Source organism: Ambystoma mexicanum, chromosome 10 (genome assembly GCF_040938575.1).
Source record: "Ambystoma mexicanum isolate Mex_15411 chromosome 10, UKY_AmexF1_1, whole genome shotgun sequence".
NCBI lineage: Eukaryota > Metazoa > Chordata > Amphibia > Caudata > Ambystomatidae > Ambystoma > Ambystoma mexicanum.
The window spans coordinates 1,010,170,594-1,010,185,276 of NC_090932.1; the positions used below are offsets into that span (position 1 = coordinate 1,010,170,594).

A 14,683-nucleotide genomic window follows, 5' to 3' on the forward strand; every position below is an offset into this window, starting at 1 on the left:
TCTTAGCCAAGGTATGGTTCTTCTGTACAAAGTAGTATTTGAGCAGTGTGATAGATTGTTTCCATGAGTTAAGTTTGGTAATCGTTCTCCCTTGTGTGTTTCCTCACATTCCTGGCAGTTACCTTTGGAGTCTAGTTCTGGTTTCTAGCTTGTGCTTATGTCTGCTTTATCACTGAGAGCGACACCCGTAGGGTTCTAGCGTATGCTTTATTTAAACTCTTATTTTCCATGCCTCTGGTCTTCGCAGTTGGCTCTGAGTTCCCAGTCCACACTCCTTCCAGTGGAATAAGTGTGGTGGCAACTTTGCCGTACTTGACACATCGCCTATCATTTAGCTCTAATTCTAACTCCTTATCTTTTTGTTCTTGCCCCAGATTAATTAAAATCTGTAAAGCATTGCAGTCTGACGTCACGTCCTTTGTGAAAGACTGTTTCATTTAGCCTAACACACTTTTTAGTTTTGTCTGAAAGTTTGTAAAGCCAACTTTGCCTTACTATGCCTTTATATAGAGGCATTTGGTTTGATGTAAGGATACATTGTAATCCGGTTCATTTGGATGTAATGGTGGCATTTTAATGCCACCTTTAGGCCAAAACAATGCCACACAGAAAAGAAAAGGGTTGAGAAGCAGATTATTTGGTTGATATAGCAACTGGCAATGCCAGTGGCATGTATTGGCTGCATCATACATTGTTATACTGTGCCTTCTTCCACTCACTGTTCTTTCTACTAATTCTTCACTGTAGTCACTGCACTTCACCGTAGTCCTTCTTCTTAATTCCATATCGTAGTCCTTCTCCTTAGTCCTTCATCATGGTCCATCTGCTTTGGCCTAGTCCTTTGCCTAATTCCTCTTCATAGTCCTTCTCCTTCGGCATATCCCTTGGTCCTTGTCCTTCTCTTTCGTTTGATTTTTCATCATAGTTCTAGTCATATGCCTTCCCCAAAGTCCTTCTTCTTCGTCACAGTTCACCTAAGAAGCCTTCATCCTAGTCCTTTTCATTCATCTTAGTCCTTCATCTGAGTTATTTGTCCTACTCCTTTTCCTTGGTCATAGTTATTCATCGCGGTCCTACTCCTTTGTCACAGTTCCTCATCATAGTCCTTCTACCTGCATCATCATAGACTCTCTTTCATCCTAGTCCGTCTCCTTCATCATAGTCCTTCTTTGTCATAGTACTAGTCCTTCTTCCCAGTCTTCTGCCTTACAGTCCTTGTCCTTCATCAAAGAAATACATTTTCCTTCCTCAAAGTTTTTCTCCTTACTCCTAGTCTGTCTTCATCATAGTTCTTCTTCATCATAGTCCTTCTCCTCCATTATAACGTTCTTCATCAAATTGCTTTGCTTCATCACAGTCCATCATAGTCCTTCTCCTTCATGGTGGTCCATCTTTGTCAGTCCTTCTGCATCCCTGCCCTTCCCTTCTGTAACAGTCCTTAATTACAGTCCTTCCCCACCAACAAAGAGTTGTTCCTTCATCACACAAATTCTACTCATCATAGTCCTTTGTCACAGTCCTTCTCATTCATCACACGCCTTCTCATTCCTCACAATCCTTATTTGTTACAGTCTTTCACCACAGACCTTCATAGCTCTACTTCATAACAGTCCTTTGTCAGTCCTTCTCCTTTGACGAACACCTTTTTCACCAGCCCTTCTCCTCCTCCACAGTCTTTCTCCTTCATACTTAATTATTAATCTTAACTACATTTCTTTGTCAGTCCTTCTTCAACACAGACCTTCTTCTCTATTATAGTTTTCATCAAAGTACTTTTTTTTAATCACAGTCCTGCTCCCTTGTTACAGTCATTCACTGTCCTTGGCCACAGTCTCTCCCCTTTGGTGCAGTTATCCTCCTTTGGAACTGTCTTTCATCACAGTGCTTCACCTTCATCACAGTATTTTGTCAGAGTCATTTATCACAATCCTTCCCTTCATTACACTCCTTCCTCAAGGTACTTGTCCTTCATTGCAGTCATTCTGTTTCATCACACTCCTCCTTCATCATAGTACTTCTACCTCATGACAATTTTTCTCCTTCATCACTTTCCTTGGTCACAGTTATTCTCCTTGGTCACGGCCTCCTTCATTGCTGTCTTCCTTCTTTACACTCCTTCATCACAGAACTTCTTCACTGTTGCATTCTTTCCCATTTGTCACAGTCGGTCTCCATCATCTGTCTTTTTCTTTCATCAGTCTTTTTTCTTATTCCCAGTTTGTCAGTCCTTCTCCTTCATTATGGTCCTTTGTCAATGTCCTTCTCCTTATCACAGTTCTTTGTCACATTCCTTTGTTGCCAGTTCTTCTCCTTTATCTCAGTCCTTCTCTTTCATCAGAGTCCTTCACATGCATCAACATAGTCCTTTACCTGTTTCATAGTCGCTCTTCTTTTGTCCCAGTGCTTCATTGCAGTCTTTGTCCTTTGTGGCAGTCCTTCCCAATCCCCCTTGATCTTTTCTCAAAGTCCTAATCAAACTGTCTCAAGGATAGTCTCTTAGGGAGTCATAGTCTCTCTCTATCTGGCCCCCAGGTATAATTTCATCTGTCTTTTGTTTGTTTTCCCCTCCATATGCCCCTCTCTCTCTGTGTTCCCTCTCTCTGCCTCTCTCCTTTACTTTCGTGCTATCTCTTCTCTCTTTCCATTCCTCTCACAATAGATTGTGGTGCCTCTTGGGGTGGAAATGGTGAATGAGAAGGCCAAGAAAGAATTAAAGGCTGCATGGAGACTTCGTATTGAATTGAATGGATCTATGTGATTATTGCGACGGACGAAAATGCCGACCTTTTTTAACCTTTTACACCACATATATATGCGGGGGAGACCCCTTACCCCCCACCCACCTCTTATTAATATTATACTCTAAACACCCCCACATATATATATGGTGTAAAGGGGGGGTTAAAAAAAAGTCACCATTTTCGGCCCTCGCAATTCCCAGATCAACATTTTTTGTACGATTCCAATTGAATTGATATTTTATTTATACTGCGCTCGTACACAGGTGTTTCAGAGTGCGAAATGGCTAGACTCTGAAAGCATGAAATGTGATGTAATGCATGAAGATTTTGTTGTGTTATGTTGAACTAATTACCGCCCCTGCCCCGCACCCCATCAATGCAAGCCTGCATATGGACCTGCTTGGGATATTTGTACATTTTGCAACTGGCGCCCAGCTTGGTTGCTGTTTTCTAAATATGCATCGAAATGAAGCTCTGTTGGAACGCATGGAACTTGCAGGCAAAGACTCAGGGGGCCAGGAAGTTCAGCGGTGCCAGAAGTAAATGTGAAGGCATGAATGCTGCTCAATACTTCTCAGCTGGCACTGAGCATAAGGACTTCCAGCTATTCGATCGCCCTTACCCCAGGTATAACTAACATGTTTACATGAATATTGATGCCATCTTTGCATGGTCAAGGAAGGTAAAGTGGTGGTGGGTCTTGCTACAGCGCAATAGTCTGCTCTTGCTCGTCTCGGGAGGATAGCTCGGCGGCAACGGTGTCCGGACATTTCATCGACAACAATTGGTCGACAGGACATTTGGTCGACGTATTTCGTCGAAAACCAAATGGTCGATTTTTTTTTAATTTATATATTTATTTTTAAGGTTATAGTTTAGGGAAAAAAAGGGTTTTTTAGAAAAAAAAGGGGGTTGGGGGGACCCCCCCCCCAAAAAAAAGGGTACAAATAAAAAATTAAAAGAATTCGACCATTTGGTTTTCGACGAAATTGGTTCGACCATTTGTCCAGTCGACCAAATTTTTTCGATGAAATGTCTGGTAACCTGTGGCAACGTGCTCACTTTGGAAGCAAGACGACGCGGTGCAACACAGGTTCGTTCCCCGCGTCCGCACTTAGAAACCTCTGGGTATTAAGGGCGTTATAAATTACCAATTACAATAAACAGTTATCAAGCAGCACATGCCTTTATCTCCATGGTCTTGTACATCATGTATGCCAGTATTCTATGTTGGGGGTTTTCAGTCCTACTTTTGGCCTTGAAGTAAATGGATGTAGGGCCCTAGTTAACTGGAACTTGAATATGTGTTTTAACATTATTGATGTGGCCGATCTGGATGGCATAGTGATCAGAAGTATGTTAGGGGCCGTGGTAGCAGGATGTGCAAGCTGCAGCCTGTGTGCCTGAGGTGCTGATTTCAGAGAATTATTGAATCTGCCAGCAGAGGCTAATAGCTCACCTGATTATTATCATGTGATTACCAGCACTTCAGCTTTCATATTTTTGAGCTCGGCCTGTTCTTTATGGGGCCAAGACAAACTCATGCCTATAATTGGAAAACCCAATGAACAACTTCAACAACCAAAACTAGTGGCTTTGCCAATGCGTGTTTATCTTATTCTACGTCTTATTGCAATACATACCAAGTGGCCATCCTATAAATCAATGGTTGCTATTGAATAGCACATGATTATTTGCCTTAGGCTACCATTGTTTTGCTAATCAGGCCATCAGGTGCTGGTGAAATAACATAGTTTTCTCACTAGACATTGTTCATTTCTCACTTTGTCATCACTTGATTTACGAAGAGTGATTGTTTGTTAAAAAGAAATAGTGTCTAAAGGAAAATCCCATCCTAAAAAATGTAATTGATCAAAATAGTTCCATTGGTTCATACAATTGTATTAGGCGCAGGTATATGGTAGTTTACGTTGTAAACTTACTGCTGTGTTTTGTGAATGAGTTCATGTATTTGCCCATAAAATCTGAAAAATATGCTGTTTGGAAGGAAGGCCTTTTCTGGTTATTTTTAATGAGTCTCCAGTGCTGTGTTTGAGGTTTATATGGTCACTTTTAGTTTATGATACATTTCTCGTTCTATTTTCCCCTACCACAGGTGTGGTGCTCCGTTCACACTCCAGAGAGCGCACACGAGGGCCTGATGACTGACCCCCACAGCCCGGCCAAGTTCCGCGTCATTGGGACCCTCGCCAACTCCATGGACTTTGCAGAGCATTTTGGCTGCCCTGTAGGGTCCCCTATGAATCCGGGTGAACACTGTGAAGTGTGGTAAAATAACCCACAAGGGGTGGATGGGGGAGGATGGGTGGGAGTGGGGAATACGTACACACTGTGCAACTGTCCAAATCTTCACTTTTCACGCTTTCAGGAAATGGGCGCCAAACAGCCACCTCTGAGCAGATGTGCGCAGATGTGCGCATTCAAACTTCTACTATGAGGTTACGCAGCCACACCTCTGAAGTGAGGAAGGCCTAGTTTACACTGCTAAAATGGGAAGCCTATTCTTCTATGCATGGGTTGATGAGTGGCCCCAAATTTACAGATAGATAGATAGGGCGCCCCTGAATTGGAGGGGGTATAGCTACTGGGCACTTTGGTCTACCTTTAAATACAGAGTAACTTCTCTAGCCCAGACTGAAATGAATAGGATACCATCCAACCAATGCAAGAGTAGATGGGCGGGGGGTCCCTCTGATCAAGGGCCGGTGCTACAATCATGGATTTTTCTAGGCACCCACGTAGGGCTCCTCCAGCAGGGAGGCAACAAGTGGCACCATATTGGCCCTAAAAACATACATTCTGGCTCCTTGTAAGGGGTAAGGAAGCCTTTCAGATAGGAGCCATACCTGTTTGTTTTAAAATACTGCCAACAACAAAAAAATAGGGAGTAACAGATAGGCAGGTGTACATGTCTTGTCGCTGCCGGCATGGCTGTGCTGACATGTTACACCAGCAACGCAGGCCACACATAAGAGCTCTACTTTTGTGTTACCGGATCTGAAGTTGGTCCATAAGACTGAAACAAACACATCTTTTCATTCATGTTCTTAACTGGGGACAACAAAAGTATGTGTAGCAACAAAAAACCCTGTTTTGAAAACGAAAATTTATTTTTAGTTGCCTAAAAATACCACAGACAAGAAAGATGAATACTTTTTAACTCCCTGAAAAATCCTTTAATTCACAACTTTCATAAATAAAGAAAGGGAGTAAAATAATTCCACTTCAAAGTCTTATCTAGGCCCTTCTCGCTTTTCCAGAATGAGTAAGAGAAGGGTCAGCCGTGATCATGGCACCGGCCCTGTTCTGACCTGTTCTGGAAAAAGCAAGGCCCTGCCGACAGAGCCTGAGATTCATAACGCGCCCCTGGCCCACAATGATATAGGTTCTCTGGCTCATGAACCATTCTAGACTGAACAGGGAGGCATCTGACCCATGGAGAAACACATATATTGTGACCCCTGGCAACTGCTAGAATAGCTAGCAAGACCTAACACACGCTGGGTCAGAAAGGAGGCTTCTGATGAATGGGGCACATGGAAACCACAAATCCACACTGGGCCGAAAGGAAACCTGAAACATGTTGGGCAGGTAAGGTATGACTGATCACAACCTCTACACCTTAAGTCCCTCTTGCCCATCAGGTAGACGCAATAACCTCCAGACGGAGATGCCAATCAAGTGCTCCAAGTGTGGGAAGAAAAAGGTGAGGGAGTCCTAGTCTGACATGGATGGGGTGTGGCCTCACCATGCAGCTAGTTTTGAATATAGGAGGACATCCATTCTCCACAAATATTCTAATTAGAAACCTTGCACTGTACATGAGAGTCGGAGGGCAAGTGAGGAGACATGCACACAACTTAACAGTGAACGAGAGCTGCATTGCTGCGAAGCTCTTCCAGGCAGAACATATGGCCTGTGTTTTTGTGTCATATAGTGAAATGAGGCCCAGAATGTTCTGGGGATTCGACCGCGGTAACACCAATTTGATGATGGGGAAGCTGGCATTGGAAAGTTTCTCGAATTGTACATCTCCGCCTAAACGAGTTGCCGGCGGCAGATGAGAAAGCGTGAAGGAGTCAAAGGGTCTTGGGAGAAGGGACTAGCACGTGGTTCAAATCAGTTCCTGAACGCAAACCAATCAGTGCATGTGCAAAGTGGATGATTTTAGTGCATTTAAACTGCTCCCTAATACTCAATGGAACCGTTTTTCATTAGCAATGCTTTGTTTGTGTGAGATGCGGACCCCCCCCCCCTGTTCGCTTGGTTCCTATGGCAACAGTTTAGGAACAGGTGCAGTCCCACAGAAGGAGCTCTGGGCTCCAACTAGAGGAGCCGATTTCGGATGAAAGGAGAGATCCAGCAGTGAACAGGCTTCGAGGGCCTTTAGGAACTTCATTAGGTCTGGGATATGGGGGACCCAGCACACTTAAAGCCATTGCAGGTTCCATGATGCACGGCGGCAGGTAGGGAGTCCCAATACACACTAGGTAGAGGAGGATCTTCAGATGCATCCCAGCTGAATCGGGAGCCCCTGACCTGCACCAAGTAGCTGTGCATCCCCTGTTAGCCCTAGATATACAACGGGCGAATAGGGAGTCCCGAATACAGGCACAGGCAGCTGGGGACTTGTCTACTACAGGGCAAAATGGCGCTTCTGATATGCTGCAGCCAGTTAGTGAGCCCCGGATACACCGAAGATAGCGAAGGAGTACATGGAAGCCTACGGTATGCACCATGCAGATATAGGGCCTCATTACGAGGTTGCCGCTTAGCCTTGGCTTCCCATTTCCGTCACCCGATATCCCGGCATTACTGGGACATTACAGGATGTTAGCGGTGCTGGTGCTTCATTGAATTATCTGCCGGTAGGGGCCTGAACTACCGGCAGGTCACTACTGGCAAACACGGAGTGAGCTGGTCCGGGAAAGGTGCCGGTAACATTGTTACCAGCACCTTAATTCCAGACCGTCCCACTTGTAATGAAGCCCAGTGTCCTCTAATCCACAACATGGACACCACCAGACCCCTTAATTCTGACTCTCACATGCCCATCAGATTGGTATGGTGCCGCCTATCCAAGAGGAGGAGTTCTAGGACTTCTGGGGTGCGGCAGGAACCCCTGGAGCGCTCCCGTAAATGCCCAATGTGTTCTTGGAGGTGATAGAGCCTGTACTGGGCAACAGCTGTTTGTAGCCATTTCCGGTATGCGTGTGTGAAGAAGAAAGATATATGTGTGTACACAGTGTGTGCAATGATAGCGTTTCTATTCTCAAACACTCAACACACAGAGGTGTGTGTGTGTGTTTGTGTGCATCCGATGCACAAACACACATGCGTGCAGGGTGTGTTAGAGAATGGAACATAGATCTATTTATATATATTCATATATGTAACATTTACAAAAACATTCCAAGACCATGTACACTGGCTGAACACTGAACTAATGCTGCACTGTGACGTAGGTTAGAAATGGGAATCGGGAGCCAAGGCGACCAAGAGAGGGGTGGTTTCTCTGCATCAGGGGCACCAGAAACTGCTGCTTTGACCCTTGGCACAGTGAAAATGTTTCATTCTGCCCCCTTGTGCCTACCTGCATTGCTCCATTTCTCTCCAAAGTCACTTCTCACCCTTTCAGTGTTATTTTCTCTTTGACTATCACTTTTGCCATTTTCTGTCTCGCTGTGTAAATCCCCAGCCTGTTTCTCCAGGACCCCAGCTTAAAGAACCGACATTTTCACTAGTTCTCCTTCTCACAAAATTGGACATTACCAAGGGTCAGTTTCTCTAAAGAGGACATTCTCAGTAGCCAGGCCCACTAGCGCCCTACCAAATGTAAGTAGACATTCATATACGGCAATTTGCCTATTACCCTACCTTATGAAAGAGGACATGTATATCAGACAACCCACCTCAGGTCGCGGAATCTTAGAAGTGGCTCTTACAATCAGTTCCCCTGCAATCGCGACTCATAGAATTGGATGAACCCCTTTGCCGCTCGCAAAAGAGAACGCTTTCATAGGAACCGGCCTGGGAGGAGTAGGCAGCTCCCGTACGATCCTACCTCAGAGAGCACGACATTCTCCTGCTCACTTTCCCCATCAGCCTCCTCCAGAGCTGGGGATGATCCTTTTTCACATTACCACTCGTCCAGAGCTGGGCATTAGTACTGCATACCACTCCCTCGACAGAGAGGAAATCTTAGCTTCTCTACTACCAGTCGTCCAAATCTGGACATTTTTTAAGTCTGTGTCGCATGACCACTCCTTCAGGTCTGAACATTGTTTAAGGCTGTCCTATTACCATACCTCCACATCTGAACATTATTCTAATCTGTATCCTGTTACCATTCCATCCGGTCTGGACCTTCTTTAAGTCTGTCTCCTATTACCACTCCCGAGATCTGGTCATTCGTTAATTCTATGTCCTATTAGCACTCCTTCAGGTGTGGTCATTCTTTAGGGCTGTCCTATTACCACTCTTCCAGATCTGGCCATTCTTATAGTCTGTTCCCTATCAGCACTCCTTGATATATGCACATTCTTTAGGTCAGTGTCCTTTTACCACTTCTACAGATGTGGACATTCTTTAGGCCTGTGTCCTAATATCACTCTTACAGATCTCAGCATTCTGTATATCTGTGTCCTAGTACCTTTCCTTCACATCTGGACATTCTTTAGGCCAGTGTCCTTTTACCACTCCTCCAGATGTGGACATTCTTAGGTCTGTGTCCTATTACCACTCTTCCAGATCTAGGCATTCTATAGATATGTGTCCTGTTAGCTTTCCTTCACACCTGGACATTCTTGAAGTCAGTGTCCTATTACCACTCCTCCACTTCTGAGCATTCTTCAGGTCTGTGCCCTATCAACACTCCTTTCGATGTTCACATTCTTTAGGTCTGTGTCCTATTGCTACCCCTCCAGATGTGGACATTCTATATCTGTGTCCTTATATCACTCTTCCAGACGTAGGCATTCTGTATATCTGTGTCCTAATAGCTTTCGTTCACATCTGGACATTCTTTAGGTCAGTGTCCTAATTTCACTCTACCAGATGTAGGCATTCTGTGGATCTGTGTCCTATTACCTTTCCTTCACATCTGGGCATTCTTTAGGTCAGTGTCCTGTTAACACTCCTCCACTTCTGAGCATTATTCAGGTCTGTGCCCTATCAGCACTCCTTTCGATTTTCACATTCTTTAGGTCAGTGTCCTATTACCACTCCTCCAGATGTGGCCATTCTTAGGTCTGTGTCCTATTGCCACCCCTCCAGATGTTAACATTCTATATCTGTGTCCTAATATCACTCTTCCAGATCTAGGCATTCTGTATATCTGTGTCATATTATTTTTCCTTCACATCTGGACATTCTTTAGGTCAGTGTCCTAATTTCACTCTACCAGATGTAGGCATTCTGTAGATATGTGTCCTATTACCTTTCCTTCGCATCTGGGCATTCTTTAGGTCAGTGTCCTGTTACCACTCCTCCACATCTGAGCATTCTTCAGGTCTGTGCCCTATCGGCACCCCTTTAGATCTGCATATTGTTTAGGCCAGTGTCCTATTACCACTCCTCCAGATGTGGCCATTCTTAGGTCTGTGTCCTATTACCACTCTTCCAGATTTAGGCGTTATGTAGATATGTGTCCTATTAGCTTTCCTTCACATCTGGACATTCTTTAAGTCAGTGTCATATTACCACTCCTCCACATCTGACAATTCCAATGGTCTGTGCCCTATCGGCACTCCTTTAGATCTGCACATTCTTTAGGTCAATGTCCTATTACCATTCCTCCAGATGTGGACATTCTGTGTCCTAATATCACTCTTCCAGATCTAGGCATTCTGCATATCTGCGTCCTATTAGCTTTCCTTTACATCTGGGCATTCTTTAGGTCAGTGTCCTGTTACCACTCCTCCACATCTGAGCATTTTTCAGGTCTGTGCCCTATCGGCACTCTTTTAGATGTGCACATTATTTAGGTCTGTGTTCTATTACCACTCCTCCAGATGTGGACATTCTATAGGTTTGTACCCCCATATCATTCTTCCCGATCTAGACATTCTGCAGATCTGTGTCCTGTTACCACTCATCCATATGTGGACATTGTTTAGGTCTGTATCCTGTTACCACTCCTTGCAGATCGCAACATTCTCCTGATCCGGTTTTGTGAGGATCTGCCTAGAAGATTACATGACTCTTGATCCCTTTCAAGCCACCCATTATTCAAGCGCTTTGAAGTGTTCACGTACAGTTTTTGGAGAAATAGAGAATATTTCTTATTCTAGCATTGACATTGTTGAAAGGAAGTGTTCTTGTAGGTGGAAACGTGGAACATCCTGTGGAGATATTCAAGTAGAGTGGCTTGTTGCTCTCTTAAAAAAAATTGATATTCTCTCCAGGATTGGTGTTTCCTGTTCCACGAGATACTGCTGTAGTAATGGTACAATCAGAGGTAGTTGTAAAGGGTTTGTTTGGATGCTTGGGTAGACTTCTCAAGCCCTTACTGCTAAAGCAGAGAGCGCTTTAGAATCTGGATATAGTCTATTGCTCAAGCCGATTGACGTAGAAGAGTGAAATGTCATAACATTATGTGCGTAAATCAAGAGCGGAGTCGTTAGCATGAACTTCTATAACCATGGGCAAACTCAATTTCCAAATGCCGTGATAGTTGTATGTCTTGGGTTTGGCATCCATCATGTATGCAGCTATTGAATGAGTACCAGTGATAATCCCGTGTCTGCAAACCATTCCAATCTTGAAAATGTGATACGGTGGAGTCGTATCCTCTTGCTGGCATGTGCCAGAGTCACCATAGCCCCCATGTGGTTAACTCATTTTAACCTATCTCCACGCGGGGATTTAACCTAGAAATCTATTAACCTAGGGGGCATAACCAGGCGTCCTAGCTACCTTGAGATGTAGGGGCCCTACCCCAGGTTCCTCACAACATGAAATAAATGCTTGAAACTGAAGAAACTCTCCTGTTTCCACTAAGTGAGACAGTCGGGCCAATGACTGGATTGTGATGGCATAGCGCTGAATTTTGTCTGACATTGACCTTTTGTTTGGAATTTGAACAGTGATCTTTTACATATAGTATGTTTCTAAAATCCCCCATGTGTTCTAGAATGTGGCAACATTTTTATTTAAAACCATTTGCCAACCATGACCTTAGTGTCTGGCCTGGAAGTGAACGCCAGAACACGTACCCATCTAATGAGACCACAACAGCAGGCATCATGATAGAAGACCTTGTTTCCAGGTAATGATGCGTCGAATTTTGGATGATCGCATTCTCGTTCACGAGATCTATGGGGGACCAGAAATGGACACCAGATCCAATGATCTATGATAACCAGATAACGGCCTGTTGATCACCAGAGACCTTCACGTGCAAAATGGCGTCGGAGAGGCTCTCACGTTGGACTAGCTGGACCCTCGGGAGCTAAAACCGAGCCTGCATGCTTTAAGGCCGAAGCCACTGCACATCTAAAGATGTTTATTTGATGTCTGATACTGTACCGTGTGTTGTTTTTTGAAGGTTTCAGAGCTAGATAGTCTATGTATGCACCCACTGCTAGAGGGAGTGGGGGGTCTGTGGAATTAAAATGAGGCTTTGAGGATCAGGCTAACTTTGGATGTGAGATCAGCCGGTGTCCTGAAAGAGTCTACACAGTATGAATTACGAATTTGTTAACTTTGACTATCCCACTTTTGAATTCTATTGTAATTGAATACGACTAGTATTTGATAAATGTTGCCGTAGTGTGACTTTTAAGGTGCCGCCATTTTCTTTACGGGGGCCGCCATTTTGAGAAGTTCTGCGGAGGTGAGCGTCTCAAATTTAACGTACTACACTCGTTATGCTGTGTGAAAGGTACGGGTGCTGTTAACGGGCAAACTATGGCAGACGGGTAGCGTGTAAGGGATTCTTAGGAAACGTTTTTTAAAAAAATAAGTAGCTATCGCAAAATAACACTTGCCAATGTTTGGGGCAGGGGGAGACAACACTGCAGCAGCTGTTCAGCGCCATTAGCGGACAGCTCCTGGTGTTGCACTGCTTCAGCAACATTGCCCTGAGCAAGGTCCTGAGCACAGTACCAACATAATAATGCAACCGCGACACCTAGCGGCCATTCCCATTGTAGCACTACCGTTAAAACCAAGCGGTCAGTCAGCTCAGGTCACTCAGCGCAAGAAAGTTGTGGCATTTTCAGAGCCACTCAATTTGCTAAGCCGACTGACGTTGCTGCGGCTGTAAAGCAATTGGCCGAGTAGGCCACATGATAAGGTACTGGAGTGAGCAGTCAGTGATGTTGCCAGTCATAGTACAGCCTTTTACGTACTCATAGTACAGCCTTTTACGGACACCCTTTAGGGAGGCGGCACTTACTGATGCAGTAATTGCACTCAGTGGTCAGGCCGTGCAAGGCATTTGCTGTGGCCCAGGAAGGAACACACAACTAAGCACTCCAGTAGTCCTGACTCGCCCCGAATGCTGAATCAGCACAGAAGGTTAGCATAAACCACGAGGGGAGCAGGCACACTGGCAAAGCTGCGCCGTCGGTTGGCTGCTAACAGTTCGACATCCCCCAAATCTCAGAGCGACCTGCATTCGGCCTTTTGAGAAGGGATGGCGCCAGACACAGAAGCGTCGCTGCACTATGGACGTGAACAGAGAGAATGGGTAAAGCAGGGAGACCCTAAGAACTTACAATTACGCGAATAAACCTTTACCTGCTGTCAAACATCATATTGCCACGCTCCGCAGACATGTAAGGAGAAAGGGAAGTGTTTTTGCACCTACTTATAATCCATGCCTTAATGACCATCCTGCAAGAAACAGATCGAAGGTCTGAGCTTGTACATGCTTTAAGATTCCAAAGATGTTGTGACGTGGATGCTTCGTCGCCCAGGGTGGTCGCGGAAGGGGAGCCGGGGAAGGGGTATGCTGCCCGCTTGGGACGACATCTCATTGTGTACGTGTCAGTGGGGAAAGTTTTATTTTTACATGCACTGTTGAATAAAAGTTGCCAAAATTGCTCTCAGTGTTACTGCCTTTGACTGTGTCTTTCTGTATTTCTCTGTTTTTCGGCCTGCCCGTGTGTATTTTATTGTTTTAAGGACCTGTGATCTGTTGGTGAAAAGAAGTTGTGTCTGTACGTGTGTGCACGCATAAACTGTGCTAAGTGTAATGTCAAGCTATTGTTCTTTGTTATATAATACCACCCACTGAGCTAAAACACATTCCAAAGTGATACACCTAGACGTTTTCAAATCGACCCTATTTTCTTTCTTAAGAATTTGGACTGCACACTCTTATCTTGACAGTGCAGGAATACAAGGGAGGTTTTAATTTGCCTCTTTTTTTCCATGCAGTCACGATTTTAGAAAGTTGGGGAGATATTTCAGTGGAGAGAGTACGTTATAAGAGACCACTCAGTTCCTGCAATCATTTGTGTATCTTTCATCCCTAAAATGAACATTTTAGCAACACGTATTCATTATTATTTTGAAAGATGCTAGTTTAACAATGCACTAGTTGTCACACAATGCACGACTTGTGTCCTCTACTATTATTTCACTTATGAACAAGTTATTCACAGATTTAGAGAGAAGCATAGTGCTGATGAAAGCAATGACCAGACTTGTCAAAACATGTTGACATTTTATAATAGCATTGGAGAAAGGCTGCAAATGGATACAATTATTTATGTCATTCAATTTCACTCTTATGTCAACATTCTGAATCTTTTATTTTTTGAGCTGCCACTAAATTCCGATTATTAAAGCATTGTAAATATAAATGTATGTAGATAAAAAAAGACATTAAAACCTTAATGAAAAGCTTTTGTAAAATAATCACAATAAAGAACATTTCAAATAAAAAATGTTGTGATAAGAAACTCACGGGC

The 14,683-nt window shown here is 44.2% G+C and overlaps 1 protein-coding gene across 1 annotated transcript in view; it reads left to right on the forward strand.

Moving 5' to 3' along the window:
• ECE2 (endothelin converting enzyme 2) overlaps window positions 1-13,816 on the forward strand; it is a 513,778-nt gene extending 499,962 nt beyond the window's left edge. The window contains exon 19 of the mRNA XM_069618808.1: window positions 4,858-13,816. Within this exon, the coding sequence (XP_069474909.1) occupies window positions 4,858-5,034 (177 nt within the window). The 3' untranslated portion in view covers window positions 5,035-13,816. The remainder of the gene's footprint in view (window positions 1-4,857) is intronic.
• The last annotated feature ends 867 nt before the right edge of the window (window positions 13,817-14,683 follow it).